The following is a 24,089-nucleotide window of genomic DNA, read 5'->3' as shown; positions in this document are numbered from 1 at the left end:
AGCAACTAAGCACACATGCATGCTTATTGTCTGTTTTCTCTGCCAGGATTACGTGATGTAGGAGAACGACTGGGCTCGTCCTGTCCTGGCATAGTACCTGGGCCATGATACACGCCCAGCAGATGAATAAAGGGACAGCCCAGAACCAGGCACATCTTTTCAGGTTACTGCTGACTGCTCTTGAGTAAATGCTCAGGAGTGGCTCAGAGCTCCAATCCTATGCTAGAGTCTGGGGGGACCTTGTAACAGCCTCCTGCCTGCTCCCCTCTGTGGGAGCCTGTCCTCTGCTGAAGCTAAGAAGCTGCAGATGAAAGCAGTGGCTGAGGGTGGCGGTAGGGGGCATGTGCACTGCCCTCCACCCCCAGCAGACATCACCATGGTCAATGTGAGGCCTGCCAAGCAATCTGTTAAAAAATGTAAAATGGCAAAAAAGTGAAGTTCTCTCTTTCTGCTTATGGGAAAGTATCTCTCTTAAGGGCTTCCCAGTGGCTCAGCAGTAAAAAGAATCGACCTGCAATGCAGGAGACCCAGGTTTGATCCCTGGGTCGGGAAAATCCCCTGGAGAAGGGAATGGCTACCCACTCCAGTATTCTTGCTGGGAAATCCCATGGACAGAGGAGCCTGGGTGGGGCTACAGTCCATGGGGCAGCAGAGTCAGGCATGACTTTGGGACTAAACAGCAATGACTCTTAAACTGCCTGGGGTCCAGCTGCTCTCCTTCAGTGACCTGGTCTTTCACACCTGAAAGTGAATGTCATGCCCACACCCATCCCTGCCACACCCCCCACTTCCAGGGCAGGGGCCCAGTCAATCTCTTCACAGCCTTTCCCTCCTTCTGTCCCCTTGGAGGAAACACAAGCCACAGCAAGGATGCAGCCCCAGTGGGTCTCACTCAGAAACGCATCAACACTATCCTGATCACCAGATGCTTTAGCGGGGTGGCATGAAAGTGAAAGTGTCAGTTGCTCAGCTGTGTCTGACTCTTTGCGACCCCATGGACTGTAGCCCACCAGGCTCCTCTGTCCATGGATTTCTCCAGGCAAGAAGTGGAGTGGGTTGCCATTTCCTCCTCCAAGGGGACCTCCTGACACAGAGATTGAATCCAGGTCTCTTGCATTGCAGGCAGATTCTTTACTGTCTGAGCCACCCAGCAGGTGGGGTAGGGGCAGGGGTGGGTGGAGGGGGCATAAGTCCTTGCTTTACTTGACAAAGATCCCTGAATGACTTGAATGTGCCAGGTGAGGGGCTGCATGCTGGAGATGCAACGGAGGGGAAGAGCTGGACTGTGCCCTGGTGGAGCTCACAGGCCGGAGGGGAAGAAAGGGGAAGAAAGGCCACGGGGGGCAGCGAGACCAGGGCCAGGTGATGCTACAGGAGCGGAGGAGGCAGCAACCTAGCTAGCTGGGCTGGGAGTGTTAAGAAAGCTTCCTGGAGGAGGCAGGCTCTAGGAAAAGCAAGGAGCTGGGTTTCATGGGTCAGAGTGGAGAGGAAAGGAAAGGTAGTGATCTCTGTGGAGGGAACAGCCCAGCAAGGAGGAGGGAGCATGTCCAAGGGACAAATGTTCTCCTGTCTGCAGACCTCAACCGTGGGGTGTAGATTTTCCAGATCTGCCTCAAGACTCATATGGTCAAGTCCTAATCCCCAGCAACTCAGAATGTGACTGTGTTTGGAGATAGCATCTCTAGAGAGCTAGTTAAGGTATTAATAAAATGAGGCCTTTAGAGTAGGCGCTAATCCAACATGATTGGTGTCCTTATAAGAAGAGGAGATAGGACCCAAGAACAGGGGACTTCCCTGGTGATCCAGTGGTTAGGATTCTGTGCTTCCAATGCAGGGGGCCCAGGTTCGATCCCTGGTCAGGGAACTAGAGTCTACATGTAGCAACTAAGAGTTTGTTTGGTGCAACTGAAGATATTGCATGCTCCAATGAAGACCCAGTGCAGCCAAATAAAATAAATAAATAAGATAAGGTCATAGGAAAAAAAAAAAAAAGACACAGGAACACACAGAGGGAAGTCCAGGTAAGGACAGAGGGAGAAAGTGGCCATCTGCAATCCAAGGATAGAAGCCACAGAAGACACCAAGTTCGCCGACACCCTAATCTTGGACTCCAAGCCTCCATAACCATGAAAAAATACATAACTGTGACTGTTGAAGCCACCCCTGGTCTGTGTACATTGTTATAGCATCCTGAGCAGACCAGTGCGCTCACTGCCTGACTTCAAACATTCCCTCATTTCTTTTCTTTGGTTCACCCAGTTCTGGGGAAAATGAGCTCAGAACGGAAAGGGAGGAGGAAGCAGAGGCCATGCCAGCTGGGAATCAGAGACGAGGACTATTGTAGATGGGTCCCTCCCTGCCCAACCCACTAATTGTTTTGCTGATTTTACCTTCTAGGGTTTTTTTTTTTTAAAGATTTTTTTTTTCATGTGGACCATTTTTAAAGTCTTTATTGAATTTGTTACAATATTGCTTCTGTTTTATGTTTGTTTGTTTGTTTTTTGCTGCAAGGCATGTCGCATCTTAGCTCCCCAACCAAGGATCGAACTCACAACCCCGGCACTGGAAGGTGAAGCCTTAATTGCTGGGCTGCCAGGAATGTCCCTTCTAGGGTCTTTCCTGAAAAGCCTTCTCTAGTGGACCACTGCCATGAGTGCCCATCTGTTTTCCTTCTCCTTCAGACGCTCTTTGATTTTTTCTTTGGAAACTCCTATCTCTGTCCATGTGGTTTGGGTGGTGATAATCATACCCCCAGTCCTGTTGGTTGGACCTGGCCAATCAGAGCCACAGTGACTAGTTCAGAGACGCCACCCCATATGGGTTCAAGAGCCAAGCCTGGGGATTTTCTGGAACTTTTAGGAAGAAAAATCCGCTTTCTGATTGAGTTGCAAAGCCAATGTCTCAATTCTGTGTCTATATGTGGAGAACCCACGTTAAGAATGGTACCAAGATGAAAGAAGGCAGAGATAAGAGGAAGGAGGGGAAGGGAGGAGGGAGGAGGAAAAGAGATATGAGTCCTGCTATAGTCCTGGAAATCAACCCACAATACTCATTGGAAGGACTGATGCTGAAGTTGAAGCACCAATACTTTGACCACCTGATGCAAAGAACTGACTCATTGGAAAAGACCCTGATGCTGGGAAAGATTGAGGGTAGGAGGAGAAGGGAGCAACAGAGGATGAGACAGTTAGATCATATCACCAACTCAATGGACATGAATTTGAGCAAACTTCGGGAGATAGTGGAGGACAGAGGTGCCTGGCATGCTACAGTTCACGGGGTGGCAAAGAGTCAGACACAGTTTAGTGACTGAATAACGACAACAACACAGTCCTGGACTCCTCAGTTATCCAGGTCAATAAATAGTCCCTTTCGCTTAAGTCAGTTTCATCAGCCAGTTGGTGTGCAGATGCTGATAAACATCCTACAATGCACAGGAGACCCCACTGCAACTATCTGCCAGACTTTACCATCTGCAATTTCAGGGTCATTTGTAAGCTTTTGGGAGCCTTCACCTTTGTCAATCCGCAGAGACCTGAACTGATATACACCCTGGCCTGTGAGACAGTCTATGCAAAGCTGAAAATCAAAGTACGGCTGGAAATTTAAGCCCTACTATTAGAGACATCAAAGGCAAAGAAATGCCACATAAGACAGAGCTTACTTTTGGAAGTCGGGTTAAATTCCAGCACTATGAGGGTGTCTGGGCCCTGGGGAGGGCGTTCTTCTGTCTCCTGGTCCTCGGGAGCATCTTTTTGCACTGAGTCCCTTCGGGAAAGAGGGGAGTCGTCTCTGGGACAGCCCACCAGCACCTGGTCCTCGGGCTCCGGCTCAGGGAGTACATCTTCTTCGATAGAGTCATACTCATCACTGGAACCATCCTTTTCTTTCCTTTGTAGATTGACACTAAGTTCCAGGCTTTTTCTTAGCTCCTGCCAAAAGTCAAGAAGAGAAGGAAAAAATGAAATATGTTCCTTTGAGGAAAAACGCCTTTGAAAATAGATCACAGGAATCAAAGAACTATTTCCATCAAACTAACATTTACTAAAACCGTCTCTACCCATGTGCCATCCTCACTTTGAAGATGAGAAAATAAAGGGGCAACGAGCAACTCCCTTCTGGACTGAGCAACATTCATAGTACTAATCGTGGCTTCACAGGCTGAGGATGCCACTAAACTGTGTGTGTAACAATTCTGACCCGGGGGCTTGTTAAAACACTGTGCAGTCCCATTCCCTGAGTTTCTGATTCAGTGGGCCTGGATGGGGCCTGAGAACTTGCATTTGTAACAAGGTGATGCTGATGCTGCTGGTCCAGGGGCCACACCCTGACTGAGAAATCCCAAAGGTCTCCAAGTGATCCTGATATTCCAGGTGGTAAAATGTCTGGCAGATGGTTGTGGGGGGCTGCCCTGTATACTGAAGGATGTTTAGACGCACCTATAAACATTGTAACATTTAGTTCTCAACTATAGTTGCTTGATTTTTTTTTTTTTTGTATATGTTTCATCTCCATGAGACTTATCTTGAGACCAAGCATTAAGGTGTATACTTGTGGTGATCAGAAAATTGATCCCTGAAGCCAGGATAATTTGGAAATAGAATAAGGGCACTACTGCCTTTACACGGGGACAAAAGTATACCCTGGACTGTCTGGGGAAACCAGTGAGTTTTGTCAGCCTAGCTGTGTGTCCCTGTAGTCTTTGTCATAATTAACATAGATGTGAGACCATGAGAAACAATCAAGTTTACGGTTGACCATAAACTTAAGAGCTGTGTGGTAGGCTGAATAATGGGGCTTCCCTGGTAAAGAACCTGGTAAAGAATGGGGCTTCCCTGGTAAAGAACCCACCTGCAATGCAGGAGACCCCAGTTTGATTCCTGGGTCAGCAAGATCCCCTCGAGAAGGGATAGGCTACCCCCTCCAGCACACTTGCCTGGAGAATCCCATGGACAGAGGAGCCTGGTGGGCTACAGTCCATGGAGAGGCAAAAAGTTGGACAAGACTGAGTGACTATGCACAGCACAGCACAGGCTGAATAATGACTCCCCAAAGACGTTTAAGTCCTTATCCCTGGACCCAGTAGATTTGTGAGGGCTCATGAAGTGAGACCATATAGAAAACTTTGATCATCTTAGAGAAATCATCCTAAAAAGCCTGACGATAGAAATATGGACGTCAAAGATGTTGCTGGTGAGGGTTCAGGAAATAAGGAACATGTTATTGGGAACTAAAGGGCAGAAAATCCTGTTATGTGGCAGCAGAATCTTAGCCAAACTGTGTCCTATAGTTATGTGGTATGTGGAACTTTAAATGATACACTTGAATATTTAGCTGAAGAGAGTTCCAAGCAAAGAGTTAAAGATACAGTCTGGTCTCTTCTTGCTGCTTACAGTAAAATGCTAGAGGAAAGGGACAGACTGAGAGAAGAACTGTTAAGTAAAAAGGGACTGGGATTTGATGATTTGGGAAGCTCTCAGCCTATCCAGATCAAAAAAGATGCTAAAATTAGGAAATTCACTGTTAGAAAGTCCTGGGTATAAGTGGCTGTGGCTCAGATGGTAAAGAATCCACCTGCACTGCGGGAGACCTGGGTTCAAACCCTGGGTTGGAAAGATCCCCTGGAGAAGGGCATGACAGCCCACTCCAGTATTTTTGCCTGGAAAATCTCCATGGGCAGAGGAGCCTGGTGGGCTACAGTCAATGGGGTTGCAAACAGTTGGACATGACTGAGTGACTGAGCACAGCACTGTTAGAAAAGCATGCTCTGGAGAAAAAATGAAGGGTGTGGCTGGACAACCTTTGGTTAAAACCTCAGAAGGATCCACAGTTTAGATTATTCAATAAAGTTTAAGGTTCTTTGAAGAGATGAGACATGTGACTCGTGAATCCCCATAGACAGCTCAGTGGAAGCCAGGAATAGAGATAGGATTATCCAGGAAAGATCTGTGGCGGAGTATCTTGTTCACTCTCTAGAAGTGAATCCTAGAGACATACATAGGAAATTCACGTGGTTTTTGAGAATGTCATACCAGCAGAAACACTGCCAGCTTGGACTGAACGAGAGGGAGAAAGGACAAAATAAAAGAAAGCTGTCAGACTCCCAAAATTCTACAGGCACGAAACAGGTAGATAAAACTGTGTACTTGCAAATGCCCACTACCCTTCATGCAGAAGGAAGAATGACTCTCAGGGTGGAGCCATGGGCCCCGAGGCTGGAAGCCTGGGCCACAGAGAATTATTCCCTTGCCTTGAAACCTAATGGAGATTGCCCCGTTGGATTTCAAAACTGCTTGGGTTTGGTGACTCTTTTTTTTGTTTTCCTTTAATTTTCTGTCTATTGTAATGAGAACGTCTGTAATTGTAATACTGTGCCTGAACCACCACTGTATTCTGCAGCAGATAATTCATTTTCTAGTTTACAAGTTCACAGAGGGAGAGAAATTTTGTTCTAAGAAAAGTAACACTCATAGTCTCACTCCTACACAATTTAGATGTAAATGATGAGATTTGAGAGTTTTGAGAAGATGAGACTTAGAAGATATTTTGGACTTAAGCTGGCAGTATAATGGGTTGAGACTTTGGGGACCCTTCCGATGGATGGATGTATTTTGCGTGTGGACGTGAATCTTTTGGGGCCAGAGGGCAGACTGTTGTGGGCCCCATAGATGTCCATGTTCTCATCCCCTGGATGGTGAATGTCACCTTACATGGCAAACAAACTTCGCAGATGTGATCAAGTTAATGAACTTGAGATGGGGGAGATTATCTTGGATATCCAGGGAGGGTCTATGTAATCCCAAGGGTCCTACTAAGAGGAGGCAGGAAGATCAGCATCAGAAGGAGGAGATACAAGGATGGAAGCAGAGGTTAGGAAGGAGAGCAGATGCTACCCTGCTGGCCCAGAAGGAAGAAAGGGCACAAGCCAAGGAACGTAGGTGGCCCCTAGAAGCTGGAAAAGGCAAGGGAATGGATTCTCCCCTAGAGCTTCTAGAAAGAACATAGGTCTGAGGATGTCTTGACTTTAGACCAGTGAAGCTGAATTCGGACTTCTGAGCTCCATGACTTAAGGTAAACCACGAAGTTTGTGCTAAGTTAACAACAGCAATAGGAAACTTTTTTTTTTTTTTGGCAATGCCACGAGGCTTGAGGGACTTTAGATTCCCAATCACTTTGCCAGACGGTGGCCTGGTAGCCAGACGGTTAAGAATCCACCTGCAATGCAGGAGACCTGGGTTCCATCCCTGGGTCGGGAAGATCTCTGGAGAAAGGAATAGCTATCCACTTTAGTATTCTTGCCTGGAGAATTTTGTGGACAGAGGAGCCTGGTGGGCTTCATGGGGTCGGGTTGCAGAGTTGCGAAGAGTCAGACGCGACTGAGTGGCTAACACTTTCACTTTTTACAGTTTCCCAACCCCTGGGCAGCGAAAGCACCAAGTCCTAACCATTGGACCACCAGGGAATTTCCCAGGACGCTAATACAGCTACCTACCTATTACACCTCTCTTCCTCCCACCCTGCCCAATGTATCAGTGATATTTATTGAACAAATAGAACACTGCCTGGCACATAGTAGATGCTTGACAAATATTTGCTGAATGACTAATTTATGCCAATGACTGGGTAGGGGTGGAGAGCACCCACCTGCCTGGGAGGTGACATTAGTGATGTGACTCATGGCAAGTAACTTAACTTCCCTCATCTGCATGATATCCCTAAAAAATGAGCTAAAAAATCCCGACCTCGCTGAACTGTTTTATTAAAGAAGTGATGTGAACTGTGGATGATTCTGCCCCCCAGGGGATATTTGGCAATGACTGGAGATGTTTTTAGTTGGAACTAGGGGAAGGGAGTGCTAGAGGCAACTGGTAGGTAAAGCTGCTAAACTGGGATGCCGCTAAACACCCTAGAATGTACAGGACAGTTCCCACAACAAAGACTGATCTGGTCAATGTCAGTGGTGGTGTGACTGGAAAAGCCTATGTGAAAGGGAGCACGTATTTACCAAAGGCATTTAAAAAGCTAATAACAAGGTCTTCTAATTGAGTGTATTGACATGATCCATGCAACCTGCCTGGAAGCCAGACTGAGGTCGTGGCTCGTGTCTTCAAAGTCTGATCGCGGTGGGCCATTGGAGGACAGAGTTACTGCTCCTCCACAGGGAAACATGAGTTCCTGGGTGGCCTGCTGATTAACAGCAGAGGCATTGACTGTAAAGCAGTAATCCTTTACAGCGGAATAACGCTCTGCACTTTACAATTCAACTCCTTCTCTCATTTGATCCTCACAATAACCCTGCAAGATAGGTGGGTGGGGTGAAAGTTACTCTAATGATAACGTGAACTCCTGTTACAACGGGATGAGGAATTGGCTCCTGTTCTTAGCCCACTCTCTCCCCAATCTCAGATGGGGTCATCTTCAGTTTTATGTTCTGCAGAGGTGGAAGGCAAGACTGAGTGAGAAAACAGAGGGCAAACTCCTTGGGATTTCCCTCGTGGTCCAGTGGCGAAGACTTCCTGCTCCCAAATGCAGGGGGCCTGGGTTCGATCCCTGGTCAGGAACTAGATCCCACATGTTGCAACCAAGAGTCCCACATGCCACAGTGAAGATCGACGATCCCACGTACCACAACTAATACCCATGTACCGCAACTAAGACCCAGCATAGCCAAACAAACAAATAAGTATTAAAAACAAACAGTGGGCGACCCCTCTTTCTGCCTCCCTAGTATTCTCATCCAGTTATGTGGGTCAAAATGATTAAATGGGTGCCAGCAAACTGGGAAATTCCTAGCTGGGAGACTGCTGCGTCTTCCAGGGAATCTTGATCAGTCCCAGGGCCCAGAATCCTGCCTACTAATGTCTAAGGCTGAGGAGAGCCATCCATCATCCACTCCCAGTTCCAGGAAATATTTGGATGGGACATTAGGATTGAGCTTCCCTGGTGGCTCCAACGGTAAAGAATCTGCTTGCAATGCAGGAGACTGGGGTTCAATCCCTGGGTTGGGAAGATCCCCTGGAGAAGGAAATGGCAACCTACTCCACTATTCTTGCCTCGAGAATCCCATGGACAGAGGAGCCTGGTACAGAGTCAGACACTTAGGATTCTAGAATCCACGGCCAGCTGAGCAGGTTCCCTCCAGCCTCTTCATTGCCTTCACCAGGTGGCAACCTCATGGTTTAAGTGACTGAATTTCTGGAGTCTCCCCAAGTTGGCGAACTGAGGTCTATAACCTTCAAGCAGGTCCAACCTGTCACAATGATTAGATGGCAGTCATGACGTGTGCGCTCAAGCCCTGATCTCTACTCCTTCTAGATTATCCAACTATAAAACAGACACTTTCATGGTCCAACCAAGGGCGAAGAAGACGTGGCCACTATTACCATCTTTTTATTTCCACATATAGGCATGCTACACTAAGGGCTGAGGTAATGGTGGGGAGTAAGCAAAAGGAAAGTGAGAGTGTTAGTCGTTCAGTCGTGTCCTACTCTTTGCAACCCCATGGACTGTAGCCTGCTAGGCTCCTCTGTCTGTGGAATTTCCCAGGCAAGAATACTGGAGTGGGCTGCCATTCCCTTCTCCAGGGCATCTTCCTGATCCAGGGATCGAACCTGGGTCTCTTGCATTGCAGGCAGATTCGTAACTGTCTGAGCCACCAGAGAAGCAAGATGGCAAAGGCTCAGACAATCAATGCATAAAAAAAAAGAAACAGGGGACTTCCCTGGTGCTCCCAATGCAGGGGACCTGGGTTCAATCTCTGGTTAGGGAACTAGATTCTGCATATCCCAACTAAAGTTCATTCATGCCACGATGAAGACTGAAGATCCCGTGTGCCATAACTAAGACCTGGCACAGATAGATAAATATTTTTTTTAATTAAAAAAAAAATCACTACGGCTCTTGGTTGCCAAGTGGATTCTGAGAGGTGGGTCAGGATGGATGTAGGGCAGACAGTTGCAGGTAAAGAGGAAGGTGGTGGCAGAAGTGGGGATGGGAGATGCATTTTTGAGATGTATTTTGGAGGCCGAGACACAGGAATGCTAACTAGAAATGAAACACGTGCATACCTTTCACTGCCGTCCGTCTAGAAATTTATCCTTCAGCCTTCAGCAGCAAAGACTGTTGAGGCGTCATTTATAATAGAGAATGATCTGCATATTCATCTGTCAGAGATGGGTTACATTACTAATAGAGCAGGTGTCCATGGAGCTCTAGGCAGCCCTTACAGAGAATAAGGCAGATCTTTTGTGCTTATTCAGAAAAAAAACAGATTTAAGTAAAAGAAGCACGTTGATAAATGTACCTATAAACCTGATTTTTAAAATAATTATCATATTTGTATGTATGAAAGTGAAAGTGTTAGTCTTTCAGTCGTGTCCAACTCTTTGTGACCCCATGGACTGTAGCCCTCCAGGGCTTCTCTGTCCATGGGATTCTCCAGGCAAGAAAATACTGGAGTGGGTAGCCTTTCCCTTCTCCAGGGGATCTTCCTGACCCAGGGATTGAACCCTGGCCTCCTGCGTTGCAGGTGGATCCTTTACCATCTGAGCCACATACACATAGGCATACAGAAAGCCTGGGAAAATCAACATCAAACTATTAACAACATTCTTCATTGGGGGTGGCATTATGGGAGCTTTGTTTTACTTAAATGTTTCACCTTAAATGGCAATTAATTTTTATTTACGTATTTTTGGCCGCACTGGGTCTTCATTGCCGTGCTCAGGCTTCTCACTGAGGAAGCCTTGCTTGTTTCAGGGCACGGGCTCTAGATGTGCAGGCTCAGCAGTTGGGGCTCTCGGGCTAGTTGCCCCGCAGCATGAGGAATCTTCTTGGATCAGGGATCAAACCCATGTCCTCTGCAATGGCAGGTGGATTCTAATTCACTGTACCACCAGGGAAGCCCAGTTTTACTTAATTTTTCATTGTAAGCATTGTTCTCAATTTTATAAATAGGAAAAAAAAATAGGTATTTACATGTACATTTAAATCCTGCTCCTTCCTCCTGAAACTAAATTCCCTATAGGAGTGGTAGGAACAGTGGTGTGGAGGACCCTCAACAGTCAGTTGTCTGAAAAGGCCCTGATCTCTAGCCCTGGAACATCTTCTCTCTGAAACAGTGATTCAGAAATGGGTGAGCAGTAGCACTTGACACCATCAGATGATGGAACAGCCTGACTTCCTGTATCCAATCAACAGTGGTCCAGATTCAAGAGGAACAGCTCATCAATCGTAACAGGAAGAAGCTGTGGCCATGTGGAGTTGGTGATGGACAGGGAGACCTGGCATGCTGCAGTCCATGGAGTTGCAAAGAGTCAGACACGACTGAGTGACTGAACTGAACTGAACTGAAATATACCACTCACAAGTCCTTCTCAGGAAGAACCTCCAGAGAACAAGACCCAAACAAAGAAAAGTAAAGTCAAAATAAAGAACATGGGGGCTTCCCTGGTGGTCTGGTGGTCAAGAATCCGCCTTGCAAGGCAAAGGACACTGGTTCAATCCCTGGTCAGGGAAGATCCCACATGACTAGGGCAACTGAGCCCCGGTGCCCATGCTCTAGAGTCTGTGCTCTGCAATAAGAGAAGCCACCACAGCGAGAAGCCCTCTAACCGCAGCTACAGAGTAGCCCCCACTCGCTGCAACTAGAAAAAGCCCTTGCGTAGCAATGAAGACCCAGTGCAGCCAAAAATAAATAAATAAACATTAAAAAAAAAACACACAGACCAGTAGACGCTATAATGAAAAGTCTAATAGTGAACACTGACACCGTTTAGTGATTAAAGAAATACAGGGGACCCTTGAACAACACAAGGGGTTGGGGTGCTGACCCCCCAAGGGGTTGAAAATCCATGTAGTGCTCTCTCTGCCTCAAAAGCAAAGGAATTGATCAATGGCTTGCCCAAGAGCAGGAAGCTGAAGCAGTCTGGGTAGATAAGGACTCAAATCCTAGTTCTTTTAATTCCACATATTGTGATCTATAATGGCGCATAAACTCTTCCCTATACTTAGAGATCTATAAAACAAAAATATAAGAACTGTATTTATTAAAAAAAAGAAGTCTGTGTACAAGTGGACCCATGCAGTTCAAACTCATGTTGTTTAAAGGTCAACTGTATTAGACAACCATGCATATGCAGGTCACGAAACGTAACACTCTAAGCCTAAGCTCTTAGCTAAGCTCACAGTCCTGGAAGAGGGCAGGCAGTGTGGGTGTACCCTGGCATCATTTCCATAGCAGATGAGTCAGTTCAAATCCATCTTGAGTGGAAACAACAGAGTTTTTTAAAAATGGCAACTCTGGCCTCTTAATATTTTGTTCATAATTTATTAAACTGATGGGATATTTTAAGAAATCTTACTTGTGATAAAGAAATCTAAATTTCAATCATCCCTTTTGTTTCAATTTGGTTTTGCTCCTTTTCAACTAACTCAAATTTAAATGCCATAATTGCATTTACTATGTATATACACATATATAGTAAATATATATATGTATTATACATAAAAGGAGCCTAGATTCTGTATGGCTGCTATCTTCTTCACAAAGGAAAATAACACATTTGCTCACACTGAAAGAGCAAAATTTAGGAACCTAGGCCCTTATAATGCCCATGTGATCGAAAACCATCTGTTCGAGGGGCAAAGGGGAGCTGAACTAAGTAGCCACATTCCCTCGAGAAAGTTATTCAAACCCTTTCCATCTGGAAAGATGAGGACCTTGGGCTGGTGGCTTTGAAAGCCAACCTGCCGACACTTCAAAGGGATACCACGCTGGGCCATCTACCAGTGGCTTTGAAGCTATCATCCCGAAATGCCTCTGTGAAAACTTACTTTACAGCTTTGCTTCAAAACCCTGTTATATGCAGTTTCAATGCTCAGCCCTTAAAATGTTCAGTTCAAGCCCTTTCAAAAGAAAGTCTTCTGCATGGAGGCCATCTGCAAACACCACAGATGGAAAGCAGATGACGGGGCGGTATACAAATTGGCCTCCTTGCTGGAGAGCCAGGGAGGACATGGAGGGAAGGAAGGATGCTGGACCAGGGGCTAAAATGCAGCTGAGGTTTGATGGTCAGTGGACTAATGCCTTACATTCCCGGTCTTCTCTCTTTTCTGTTGGGCTAGGAAAAGAGCAAAACCAGACACGTCACCATAACGCACAAAATGTCTGCAGCAGTCGTGTGTGCGTGTGTGTGTGCTAGTACTGCACGCGTGCGTGCTAGCTCAGTTCAGTCGTGCTCCACTCTTCGAGATCCCATGGACTGTAGCCCACCAGGCTCCTCTGTCCATGGGATTTTTCAGGCAAGAATACTGAGGGTTACCATTTCCTCTTCTGGGGGATCTTCCCCACCCAGGGATCGAACCCGTGTCTCGTACATCTCCTACACTGGCAGGCAGGTTCTTTACCACTCATGCCACCTGGGAAGCCCCTGCAATAGTCGAACAGCAACTATAATATCAACATCAACCTGCCGATTACAAAGCTTTTGCCACATATCAGGCACCAAGCTAGCCCCTCTATGAGCCTCATCTCCCTGCAGTCTCCCACCATCCCTGTGTGAGGGTGTTCTTATCTTTTTTTTTTTTTTTAATTTTTGGCCACACTGGGGGGCATGTGGGATCTTAGTTCCCCTAACCAGAGATCAAATCCGTGCCCCCTGCAATGGAAGCAGAGTCTTAACCACTGGACTGCCAGGGAAATCCTAGGTATCCTTATCTTACAGGCTCAGTTCACTTACATAGCAGTCCAAGGTCATGAGGCTAGAAAGGGCAGAGCCAGAGGTTTGCATGAAAGATTGTCTGTCTCAAAAGTCCAGGTTTTTCATCCCATGCTCACATTTATTCCCTGCCTGGCCCAGTGCCTTGGAAGCCAGTGGTCTCGAGAGTGAGATGAAAGTCAGGTTCTCTGTGATCGTCCATTGGTTTACATGAAATTTATCACATCTGCCTGTAAGAGCTTTCGATACAAAGCTGCCATGAGGCCACTACACATGTTAAAGCGTGCGTTTGGTGTTAGCAGATGAAGCATTAAATCTGTAACCACAGTTAGAAAGGGGAACAGCCCAGTCTAAGTTCTGGGCGTGGGTTCCGGGCCCGACTCCAGTCGCCCTGTGTCCCCAGGCACGTCTCAAGCCCCCAGCTCTCATGTGAGAAAAACTGCCCTGACAATCTGACAAGGTTGTGGAAGGGATGCAATGAGATAATAGCTATGAATTAGTGTTTCATGATTGCTGTAACAGAGGTCTAGATTTTACAGAAAATTTAACATTGAGATGACAGCACATTCTTTTTTCTTTCTCAGACCCTATTGACACTGCCGACAAGAAGATCAGATGTTTAGACCATGAAGCCACACTGGATACTTTTAGAGGGTCCTCAAGAGGAAGCAGTAGTCTCTGGGGAAGAGGTCACAGATGCACACTGAACCCCTCATCTCTTATTTGATCGGCAATTTTATAAAACTGGAATTCACGTGCACGGTTAGTTGCAATTGTTTCCAGTAACTCCTACCGTTTGATATGAACCATTTTACAGATATTAACCTGCCCGGAAATGATGTTTACCCCGCAAGAAGGGGTTAATTAACTAATTTGTCCTTCCTTTCATTCATTTCTTGTTGAATATATGTGTCCCCATAAGCAGGTCTGATTGCTAAGTGCTAGGGACAGAGTGATGAATAAGACAGTGTCCCTGCTCTCATGAAATTTATAATCTGGCAACAAAGACAGCTTTTCCATAAGAAATTACAAGCATAACGAGTGTCAGGAACACACGTCTGAGGCTTACCAATCTACACCTCAAGCCTGGTGGCATCTAGACCACAAACTTACCAGAATTAAGTGACGAGCTCTAATTTCAGGGTCCCTACTGTGTATTCTTAAATCATATTTCCTTACATCAATTTTCACAGAACTATGGCTAGAAAAATCTGAGTTTTATACCCACGCGTCAGTTACCAGTACAATGTTTTTGCTCTTCTGCTACTTTCTTTTTTTTTTGTTCTGCTACTTTCTTACACCTCCCCCCCACCGCCGCCCAGTCAACCTTGGATTTACTTTCACTGATTTTCATTCAAAGATAAATTGATGTTTGAAGCCCTTCCCCCAGAGTTCCAGTCTCAAAAGAAAGAGCACAGACTCAGGAAGCAGACGGATATCATTTCCTGGCTGTGATGCCGTGGGCCAACCCTGTGGCATCAGTGTGCTGTGGACGCCTCACCTGAGCCTGCCCAGAGCAGGGGTGGGGGGAGGGTGGCTGAAAGATCATGAGAAGGACATTGTATAGGGATGGCGGGATAGCAGCAAACAAGCCACAATGCTGCTAGAAATTCTGGGGAATTCCTGAAAGGCAAGAAAGCCGAGATTACACTTAGGAAGCAGTAAAAGCAGAGGAAACGACAGACTAAAACAAGGGCAGTAAAATTTTCCATAGAAGGAACTGTGTGTGTGTGCGTGCATGTGCGCACACAAAGCAAGTCCAGAGTCAAGGTGGAGTGAGAGGAAGTCCTGGAGAATTCACGGGGGCCTGCTCTTAGGGCTGGTGGCCCCTCCCCAGCTGTATTAAGTTGAGAGATGTTCACCTGCAGGCTGATGCCGGAATGCAGGCACTGGGGCAGGAAGGCAGGGCAATGCCCCAGGAGGTCTTGGTCCCCAAGGTAGCCTAGGAGCTCCCATTCCTGGAAGAGGGGCTAAGGCACACAGCTTCCAGGAGTGTGTTGTGCCCCAGCCAACATCAGGGCCAGGTTACACCGAATAGAACAGGCAGAAGAAGGATTCTCAGATACAAAGATAAGCAGACAACCAAGAATGACCAAACATTTATCCAAATCCTGAAGATTGGCACAAGATAAAACTTACCAAAAGAATATCCAACGAAGGAAAGTTAATACAGTAAGTAGAGGAAAGGACTTTCCTAGTTGTGCAGTGGATAAGAACCCACCTGCCAATGCAGGGGACATGGGTTCCTTCCCTGGTCTGGGAAGATTTCATGTGCGGCATAGCAGCTACGCCCTAGGGCCCATGCTCCGCAACAAGAGAAGCCACCGCAATGAGAAGTCTGAACACCACAACAGAAAGTAGCCCCCACTTGCTGAAACTAGAGAAAGCAACGAAGACCCAGTGCAGCCAAAAGTAAATTAATTTTTTAAAAAGGAATAGAGGAAGACTTTAGAATACTGACAATTAATGTCCCTGGAGAGATTTAAGAGGACATTTCGTCCACAAAAAAGAAACAACTAGAGATCTTGGGCTTCCTAGGTGGCGCTAGCGGTAAAGAACTTGCCTGCCAATGCAGGAGATGGAAGAGATGCTGGTTTGATTCCTGGGTGGGAAATATCTCTTGGAGGCGGGCATGGCAACCCACTCCAGTATTCTTGCCTGGAGAATCCCCATGGACAGAGGAGCCTGGCGAGCTACAGTCCATAGGGTTGCAAAGAGTTGGACTTGACTGATGTGACTTAGTATGCACATAGAGATTTTAAGTTTTAATTTTATCATTAACATTTTTAAAAAGATAAATAGCAGGAAAAGCTATTTAGTGTGCTACAAATTCAAGCCAAACCATTTCATAAGAGCACAGTATAAAAAGACAAAAAATATGAAAGAAAACTTAGGAGACTTGAAGATCTGGGCCAACATTTGTCCAAGAGAAGCTCCAGAGGATAGAACAGAAACAAGGAAAATAGTAACAATAACACCAACAATAATAAGAAATGGGCATTTTCCAATGCTAAAGAAAAACACAAGCCTTTAGACTGAGAAGACCCACCTAGTCCAGACAAGGACTCAGGATGGCTTTTTCCTTCATAATAGTGGACATTTGAGACTGAACTCTGGGGGAAGGGCTTCATACATCAATTTATCTTTGAATGAAAATCAGTGAAAGTAAATCCAAGGTTGAATGGGGGGGTGTAAGAAAGTAGCAGAAAAGCAAAAACATCGCACCAGTAATTGATGCTCGGGTATAACTCAAATTTTTCTAGCCATAGTTCTGTGAAAATTGATGTAAAGAAATGTGATTTAAAAATACACAGTATGGACCCTGAAATTAGAGTTCGTCACTTTATTCTAGGACAAAGATAACAATACTGATATATTCATATGGTAAAAGGAACAACCTGTTAGAAAACACCTTGACTCTATAAGCACATGATGACAGACATTTGAAATATATAAAGCAAAACAGAGAAATATAACAGAAAATTGACAAGTTCACAGAAATCACCCAGATTAAATAGACAAAAATTGAGTAATACTCTATTGCAGTGGTTTGCTAATAAGCATAAGAATTTTCTGGGAGTCCTATTAAAAATACAGATACTGAGCACCCTGCTCCCTTCTAAACTCAGTTCTATATCTTTTAATGGAATACAAGAATTTATTTTCATTTTAGATTTAAAATCTTTTATTTTAAATTTATTTTAAATAAGAAGCTAGTGATTCTGATAAAAAGTGATCTGGGACTATACTGGGACCTGTGTAATTGCCTGGTTAAATAGCACAATTAATAGCTTGCTTTAATCATGAAAACTTTATACCAGAAAGAGAATGATTATTCTTTTGAAATACCATCGGACATTCACAAAAAATGATTTGGTAGACCCACAAAGTCTCCAAAACTTCCAAAACAACAGAAATCAAACAGACCAATCTCTAATCAGGATGCAGCAAAATTAGAAACTAACCCAGAAAGACAAAAATTCTCTATTTAGAACATTTGTAAAACTTCTCTAAATAAACAGGAAAAAAACTCTAAAATCACAAACCAATTGGAGTAAACAACAATGAAAACACTTATATACATAAAAAAAAAATTTATGAGATAAGGCAAAAGCAGTATTCAGAGGAAAATATGTAGCCTTAAAATCGCTGTGTTAGAAAATAAGTCTGAAAATAAGTGAATTAAGCATTTAAAGTAAGAAGTGGTTTTGGAACGGGGATGGTGGAGAATCAAAGCAATAAACTAAAAAGTTTAGGGAAGGAATCAAGATAAAAGTAGAAATGAACTGAAATAGAAAACAATAAATGAATGAATGACAAAATAAAGAAAGAATGCATGCTCAGGAGAACTGAAAGCCGGGCCTGGTTTGTCTGGGTAGAGAGAGCTTTTCCTATTTTATTCAGTTTACTTCTTAACTTCTTTTCTAATGGGAAATCACTCGTATATTAGATGTTATATAAAATAACACAAAATAATATGAAAATACCTAAGAAATTCTAAGTAGGCTATAAATACAAGAAATAAAAAAGATTATTTATTCCAGTATTGATTCAGAGATCATTTTACATTTTTATGAAGATTGAAAAGGATGCTTTAGGAAGTCAAATACCATTCAGTATCTTCACTTACAGGAATGCTCTATTGGGTGAAAGGATTACTATGTCTCTCAGATCTGGACCAGCATTTCATGGATATTTGTGCTTGTTCAGCATCACTCCACATTAATCATTCATGCTCATCACTGAATTATTTCTGCTCAGCAGGCTTTGTGCTGTCTGACTTACCTTCTCAGGAACCAGTCTAATGCCATCAGCCAGGTGGTCCTTTGGTCTGAGCTATCCAGCTAGGTATCTCTGGGTACATTCATTCAGGACACCATGCCCCTGATGGTTCTGGGTACCAGGGGAGCTAATTCAAGTACCACTGGAAAGCACAAAAAGCTCAGGAGGGAACAAAACTTTCATTGTCTAAATCAGAAGTTACAAGCTGGTGGTCTGTAAACCAAATCTGACTGGCCGACACATTTTGCTTGATCCACAGAAAATTGTCAATCACTTTTGCTGTTGTTGTTGAGTAGCTAAGTCGTGTCTATCTTGTGACTCCATGGACTATAGCCCACCAGACTCCTCTGTCCATGAGATTTTCCCAGGCAAGAATACTGGCGTGGGTAGCCATTCCCTTCTCCAGGGGATTGTCCCAACCCAGGGATTGAATCCGTGTCTCCTGTATTGCAGGTGGACTCTTCACCACTGAGCCATCAGGTTTCATCACTGAAGCCCTTGTGAATTAGTTACCAACATAAAAATTAGGGAGAAAAACACAACACAAGCCCAGACATTTGGCTTCTCTTATAACTAGAAAGGCTGGTATCACTGGGACCCTATTTCCACATAATGACAAGTCGGCCGAGCTATGTAGAGACCATTCCCTATGTCCCCACTATGCCCTGCCATGCCCTGACACCCAAGCCAAGTGCTGTCCTTCTTCCCCCCAACACCTGCCAAAGAGTTACTCATGTCACTTAAAATATTCATTTTAATTAGCACCATCTGCCAGAAATCCCAATATTTCAGAATCCAAGCTACATCTCCCCAAATGACTCTTCTACCCCAAACAGCACAAAAATTCTTTTGTCAGATTATGTGTCCTGATTCATAGTTTGGAAAATACTGTCACCATAATTACAACTTAGCGGTGTGATGACTGAACTCAGCTATGTGTGGGCTGGCCAGGGGGCCTAATCAACATCTCTGCCACGCTCGCTCATTGATTCAATCAATCAATTACTCAATCCACTTGCTTTACAAAGATTTGCAAACTAACTCTAGGCCAGGCACTCTTCTAGGGACCAGAGACACAGCAGGCAAAGAGACAGCACAGGTCTCTGCCAAACTGAAACTTAGATCTGGGGTGGGGGAAGGGTGTTGCAAGCCCTCAATATGTAACTTGCAAACAGCCTCCAGAAATAGTCCTGAGATAAGAGGGGGGCTCCACGCACTATTATGTATCCTCTGCAAAATCCTCTGGATTTTGGCATATGGGAACATCTATAAACTCCCCCTGGGATTTATGATTTCAGAGCCGACAGGCCCAGGAAATACCCAATCTACTCCTTTTTGTCACAGGGGAGGAAATGGGGCTCCAAAAAAGTGTGACATAGCCAAGGCCCTCCAGAGTTTATGCTGCTGCTGCTAAGTCGCTTCAGTCGTGTCCGACTCTGTGCGACCCCATAGATGGAAGCCCACCAGGCTCCCCTGTCCCTGGGATTCTCCAGGCAAGAACACTGGAGTGGGTTGCCATTTCCTTCTCCAATGCATGAAAGTGAAAAGTGAAAGGGAAGTCGCTCAGTCATGTCCGACTCTTAGCGACCCCATGGACCGCAGCCTACCAGGCTCCTCTGTCCATGGGATTTCCCAGGCAAGAGTACTGGAGTGGGGTGCCATTGCCTTCTCTGTCCAGAGTTTATAGAAAAGCCCAAACTACCCTCTCCAGACTTGCTGAGTCTAATCTTGCTCTTTCTCCTTCCTAAAACAGGAGCCACAAACTCCCACATCTTCAGAAAATGTACTGTTGTGTGAAATAGTAATGGGAGCCTTGGTATTAGACAACATGGAGTAGTGAAGACCAGGGAAAACTGAAGGGTTCAGGCTCAGAATAAAAGTTTTCTAATTCAAAATAAAACAGCAACAATGATGATTACGGTACAACACCAGGCCAGCCAATGAAACATGCTTGCGTGTTGAAGCTGGCTATTGAGGTCACATGTCCAAGCCCTTCCCTTTGGATACATTTTCCATTTATCCATACCCATCTACCCTTCCCGGGTTTCCCTAGTGGCTCAGTAGTAAAGAACTCTCATGCCAATGCAGGAGATGTGGGTTTGATCCTTGGGCCAGGAAGATCTACCAGAGAAGGAAAGGGCAACCCACTCTGATATTCTTGCCTAAAAGATTCCATGGACAGAAGAGCCTGGCAGGCTACAGGGGTCACGACGAGTCTGACACAATTTAGTGGCTGAGCACCCATGCATCTACCCTTATCTTGAATTTGAGCACAGTTTTTTTCCAAGTCATAACTGATTAAAATATCAATTACCTCAGATATGCAGATGACACCACTCTTGTGCAGAAATCAAAGAGGACCTGAAGAGCCTCTTGATGAAAGTGAAAGAGGAGAGTGAAAAACCTGGCTTAAAACTCAACATTCAAAAAACTAAAATCATGGCATCCGGTCCCATCACTTCATGGCAAATAGACGGGGAAACAATGGAAACAGTGACAGACTTTATTTACTTGTGCTCCAAAATTACTGCAGATGGTAACTGCAGCCATGAAATTAAAAGACGCTTGCTCCTTGGAAGAAAAGCTATAACAAACCTAGACAGCATATTAAAAAGCAGAGCTATTACTTTGCCAACAAAGGTCCGTCTAGTCAAAGTTATGGTTTTTCCAGTAGTCATGTATGGATGTGAGAGCTGGACCATAAAGAAAGCTGAGTGCCGAAGATGCTTTTGAACTGTGGTGTTGGAGAAGACTCTTGGGAGTCCCTTGGACTGCAAGGAGATCCAAACAGTCCATTCTAAAGGAGATCAGTCCTGGGTGTTCACTGGAAGGACTGATGTTGAAGCTGAAACTCCAGTACTTTGGCTACCTGATGCGAAGAGCTGACTCATTGGAAAAGACTCTGATGCTGGGAAGGATTGGGGGCAGGAGGAGAAGGGGACAACAGAGGATGAGATGGTTGAATGGCATCACTGACTCAATGGACATGAGCTTGAGCAAGCTCTGGGAATTGGTGATGGACAGGGAGGCCTGGCTGCAGTCCGTGGAGTCGAAAAGAGTCGGAGAGTACTGAGCCACTGAACTGAACTGAACAACAACAACAACAACAAATCCTCTCTTACACGCCCCTATGTTTTAGGAATTGTTTTTTCTCAAGCTTGAGACATATTTTGAACTTGTGACATGTTTTGAATGTGACCAAGGTGAGAAAACCAAATGTGAAGGGTGCATATTCATTGTCTTAATATAATAATTCCTTAATAACACAAAACAATTTTCTGTCTCTCTAAAATTCACGTCTTTAAATAACCTAAATAAAATAATTTAGTCAAAAACCTAAATAAAATAATTTTATATTAAAACACTTCTAAAATAGATTGACTTCCTTGTCTTCTTTAAAAGAGTGTGTATAGTAAACATAATTTAGTCTTTTCATAATATGTATGGTCGATATTCTGGATAGAAATTGATCTGTAACACAGGAGATATTGCCAGGAGCTATTATGCTTTCGCATCTTTCATTTATTAAGTGACATCCTCTCCTGACTGAGTTCACAGAAGTGCAGGATGTGGTCTGAAGACAAGGGCAGAGCCCCTCCCATCCTTTTCTGGCTTTTGTGAACCTAAGGAATTTTGTGGTTGTTATTTTTTTTCTTTACAGTTATTTTAATTTTATATGATGTAGAGGAGATTTTAACTTCCAATTTTAACATTTCTTTCTTTTAGAGTCCCCAGATCCAAGCCACAAGCTTCAGATGATCTCAAAAACTTTCCTTCCATTTGAAGTTGACTCTAATCTTCGGTCCTGAATATTCTAAAATCAGTCTTGAATATTCACTGGAAGGACTGATGCTGAAGCTGAAACTCCAATACATTGGCCACCTGATGCAAAGAACTAACTCATTGGAAAAGACCCTGACGCTGGGAAAGATTGAAGGTGGGAGGAGAAGGGGATGACAGAGGATGAGATGGTTGGATGGCATCACTGACTCAATGGACATGAGTTTGAGTAAACTCCAGGAATTGGTGATGGACAGGGAGGCCTGGCGTGCTGCAGTCCATGGGGTCACAAAGAGTCGGACACGACTGAGTGACTGAAGTGAACTGAACTGGTCTTCAGACCTTCTGATTCAGAATCCCCAGGAGTTTGTCTGTTAAAAACTATGTGACCGTCCATAAACAAGTCTCTTAGCTTAAAAAAATAGACCTAATACATGCATCTTAAACAAATATGCTTAGTGATTCCTGTGCCTATCAAATTATAGGGTCCACGGCTCGCTCTCTCTTTTCCTTATAATGGTGATTATAAGGAATTATATAGGATTATATAAAAGTGAGGTGAAAGTGAAAGTTCCTCAGTCATGTCTGACTTTTTGCGATCCTATGGACTATACAGTCCATGGAATTCTCCAGGCCAGAATACTGGAGTGGGTAGCCTTTCCCTTCTCCAGGGCATCTTCCCAACTCAGGGATAGAACCCAGGTCTCCTGCATTGCAGGCAGATTCTTTACCAGCTAAGCCACCAGGGAAGCCGGGTTCTCAAATATTGCTGCAAATTATAATCACGTGGGGAGCCTAACAAGAGGAGCCTTGTTTGAGCCTAAACAGGATCAGAATCAAAACCTTTGGATGATGGAAGCTGGGCATTTGTGCTTATTTTATTTAGCTAGCTTTTTACTTTTTATTTTGAACTAATTGCTGATAATACCAAGCCATCCTGTGTACCCTTCATCCAGTTTTCCCCATGGTAACATCTCATATGATAGCACAGTCTAGAAACTGACATCAATACAATCCTAAGTATTTTTTTAAAAAAAACTAGGTCTCAATTTTGCACTTTTTTTCTATTTCTTTCTTTGCTGATGCTTAGCTCTATTGAAGCAGCTTACCTCCTCCTTAATGAGCTAGCTTCTTAAAAATTTAGTTTGAAAAAAATGTAAAACCCACAGAAAATTTATCAGCAATGTGTAATAGAAGGGTGCAATGAATACCCAAATACCCAGCACCTACATTCATCAATTCTTCACCAGTTCTCTGAGACCTGAGAACAAGGACCTTCTCTTACATTACCACAATACACTTATCAAATTCAGGAAATTTAACATCACAATATTATTTTCTATTATGGTTACAGTATTATATAACATGGTTAATTTTTAAATTTCATTAATTTCCCCAAACTATCCTTAAACCACCTGCCCCTCCCCCCAAGATCTCACATTACAGAACTGTGATATCTCTTAAGCCCCCTTTAACCTGGAACAGCCTTTCTCTGTCTGTTAACGCAACTGACATTTCTGAAGACTCCAGGCCAGCTGTTTTATAGACTGTCCCTCAATTTGGCTTTGTCTGGTTGTATCCCCCATTGGATTTCACTTTTGAAAAACATTTTTCATCAATGTTCCCAGCCTTGGGTTCAGTGGGGAAATGTTTGGCAGAGAAGAGGTCTTCCCCATCATTGTTTAAAACATAACTGATGGATGGCCACCTCTCAACACCTTCCTCCCGGGCAGAACATCAATAATATTCATAATAGACCCTGCCCCTACGGAGACCTGGGCCCTTTAGGAAGCAAAAACAACGTAATGC

General features: G+C 44.5%; 1 protein-coding gene and 1 non-coding gene across 2 annotated transcripts in view; one reads left to right on the top strand and one right to left on the bottom strand.

Moving 5' to 3' along the window:
- The window catches only part of KATNIP (katanin interacting protein), a 236,744-nt gene that overhangs the window by 120,423 nt on the left and 92,232 nt on the right, over positions 1-24,089 (bottom strand). The window contains exon 7 of the mRNA XM_055562308.1: positions 3,665-3,932. Coding sequence (XP_055418283.1) covers positions 3,665-3,932 — 268 coding nt within the window. The remainder of the gene's footprint in view (positions 1-3,664; positions 3,933-24,089) is intronic.
- TRNAG-UCC (transfer RNA glycine (anticodon UCC)) lies at positions 1,792-1,864 on the top strand. Its single transcript has one exon. It is a non-coding gene; the product is annotated as a tRNA-Gly (tRNA).

The sequence above is a fragment of the Bubalus kerabau genome, chromosome 23 (assembly GCF_029407905.1).
Source record: "Bubalus kerabau isolate K-KA32 ecotype Philippines breed swamp buffalo chromosome 23, PCC_UOA_SB_1v2, whole genome shotgun sequence".
Classification (NCBI taxonomy): domain Eukaryota; kingdom Metazoa; phylum Chordata; class Mammalia; order Artiodactyla; family Bovidae; genus Bubalus; species Bubalus kerabau.
Note: the sequence above shows the minus strand (reverse complement) of the source record. Positions and strands in the feature narration are given on the sequence as shown.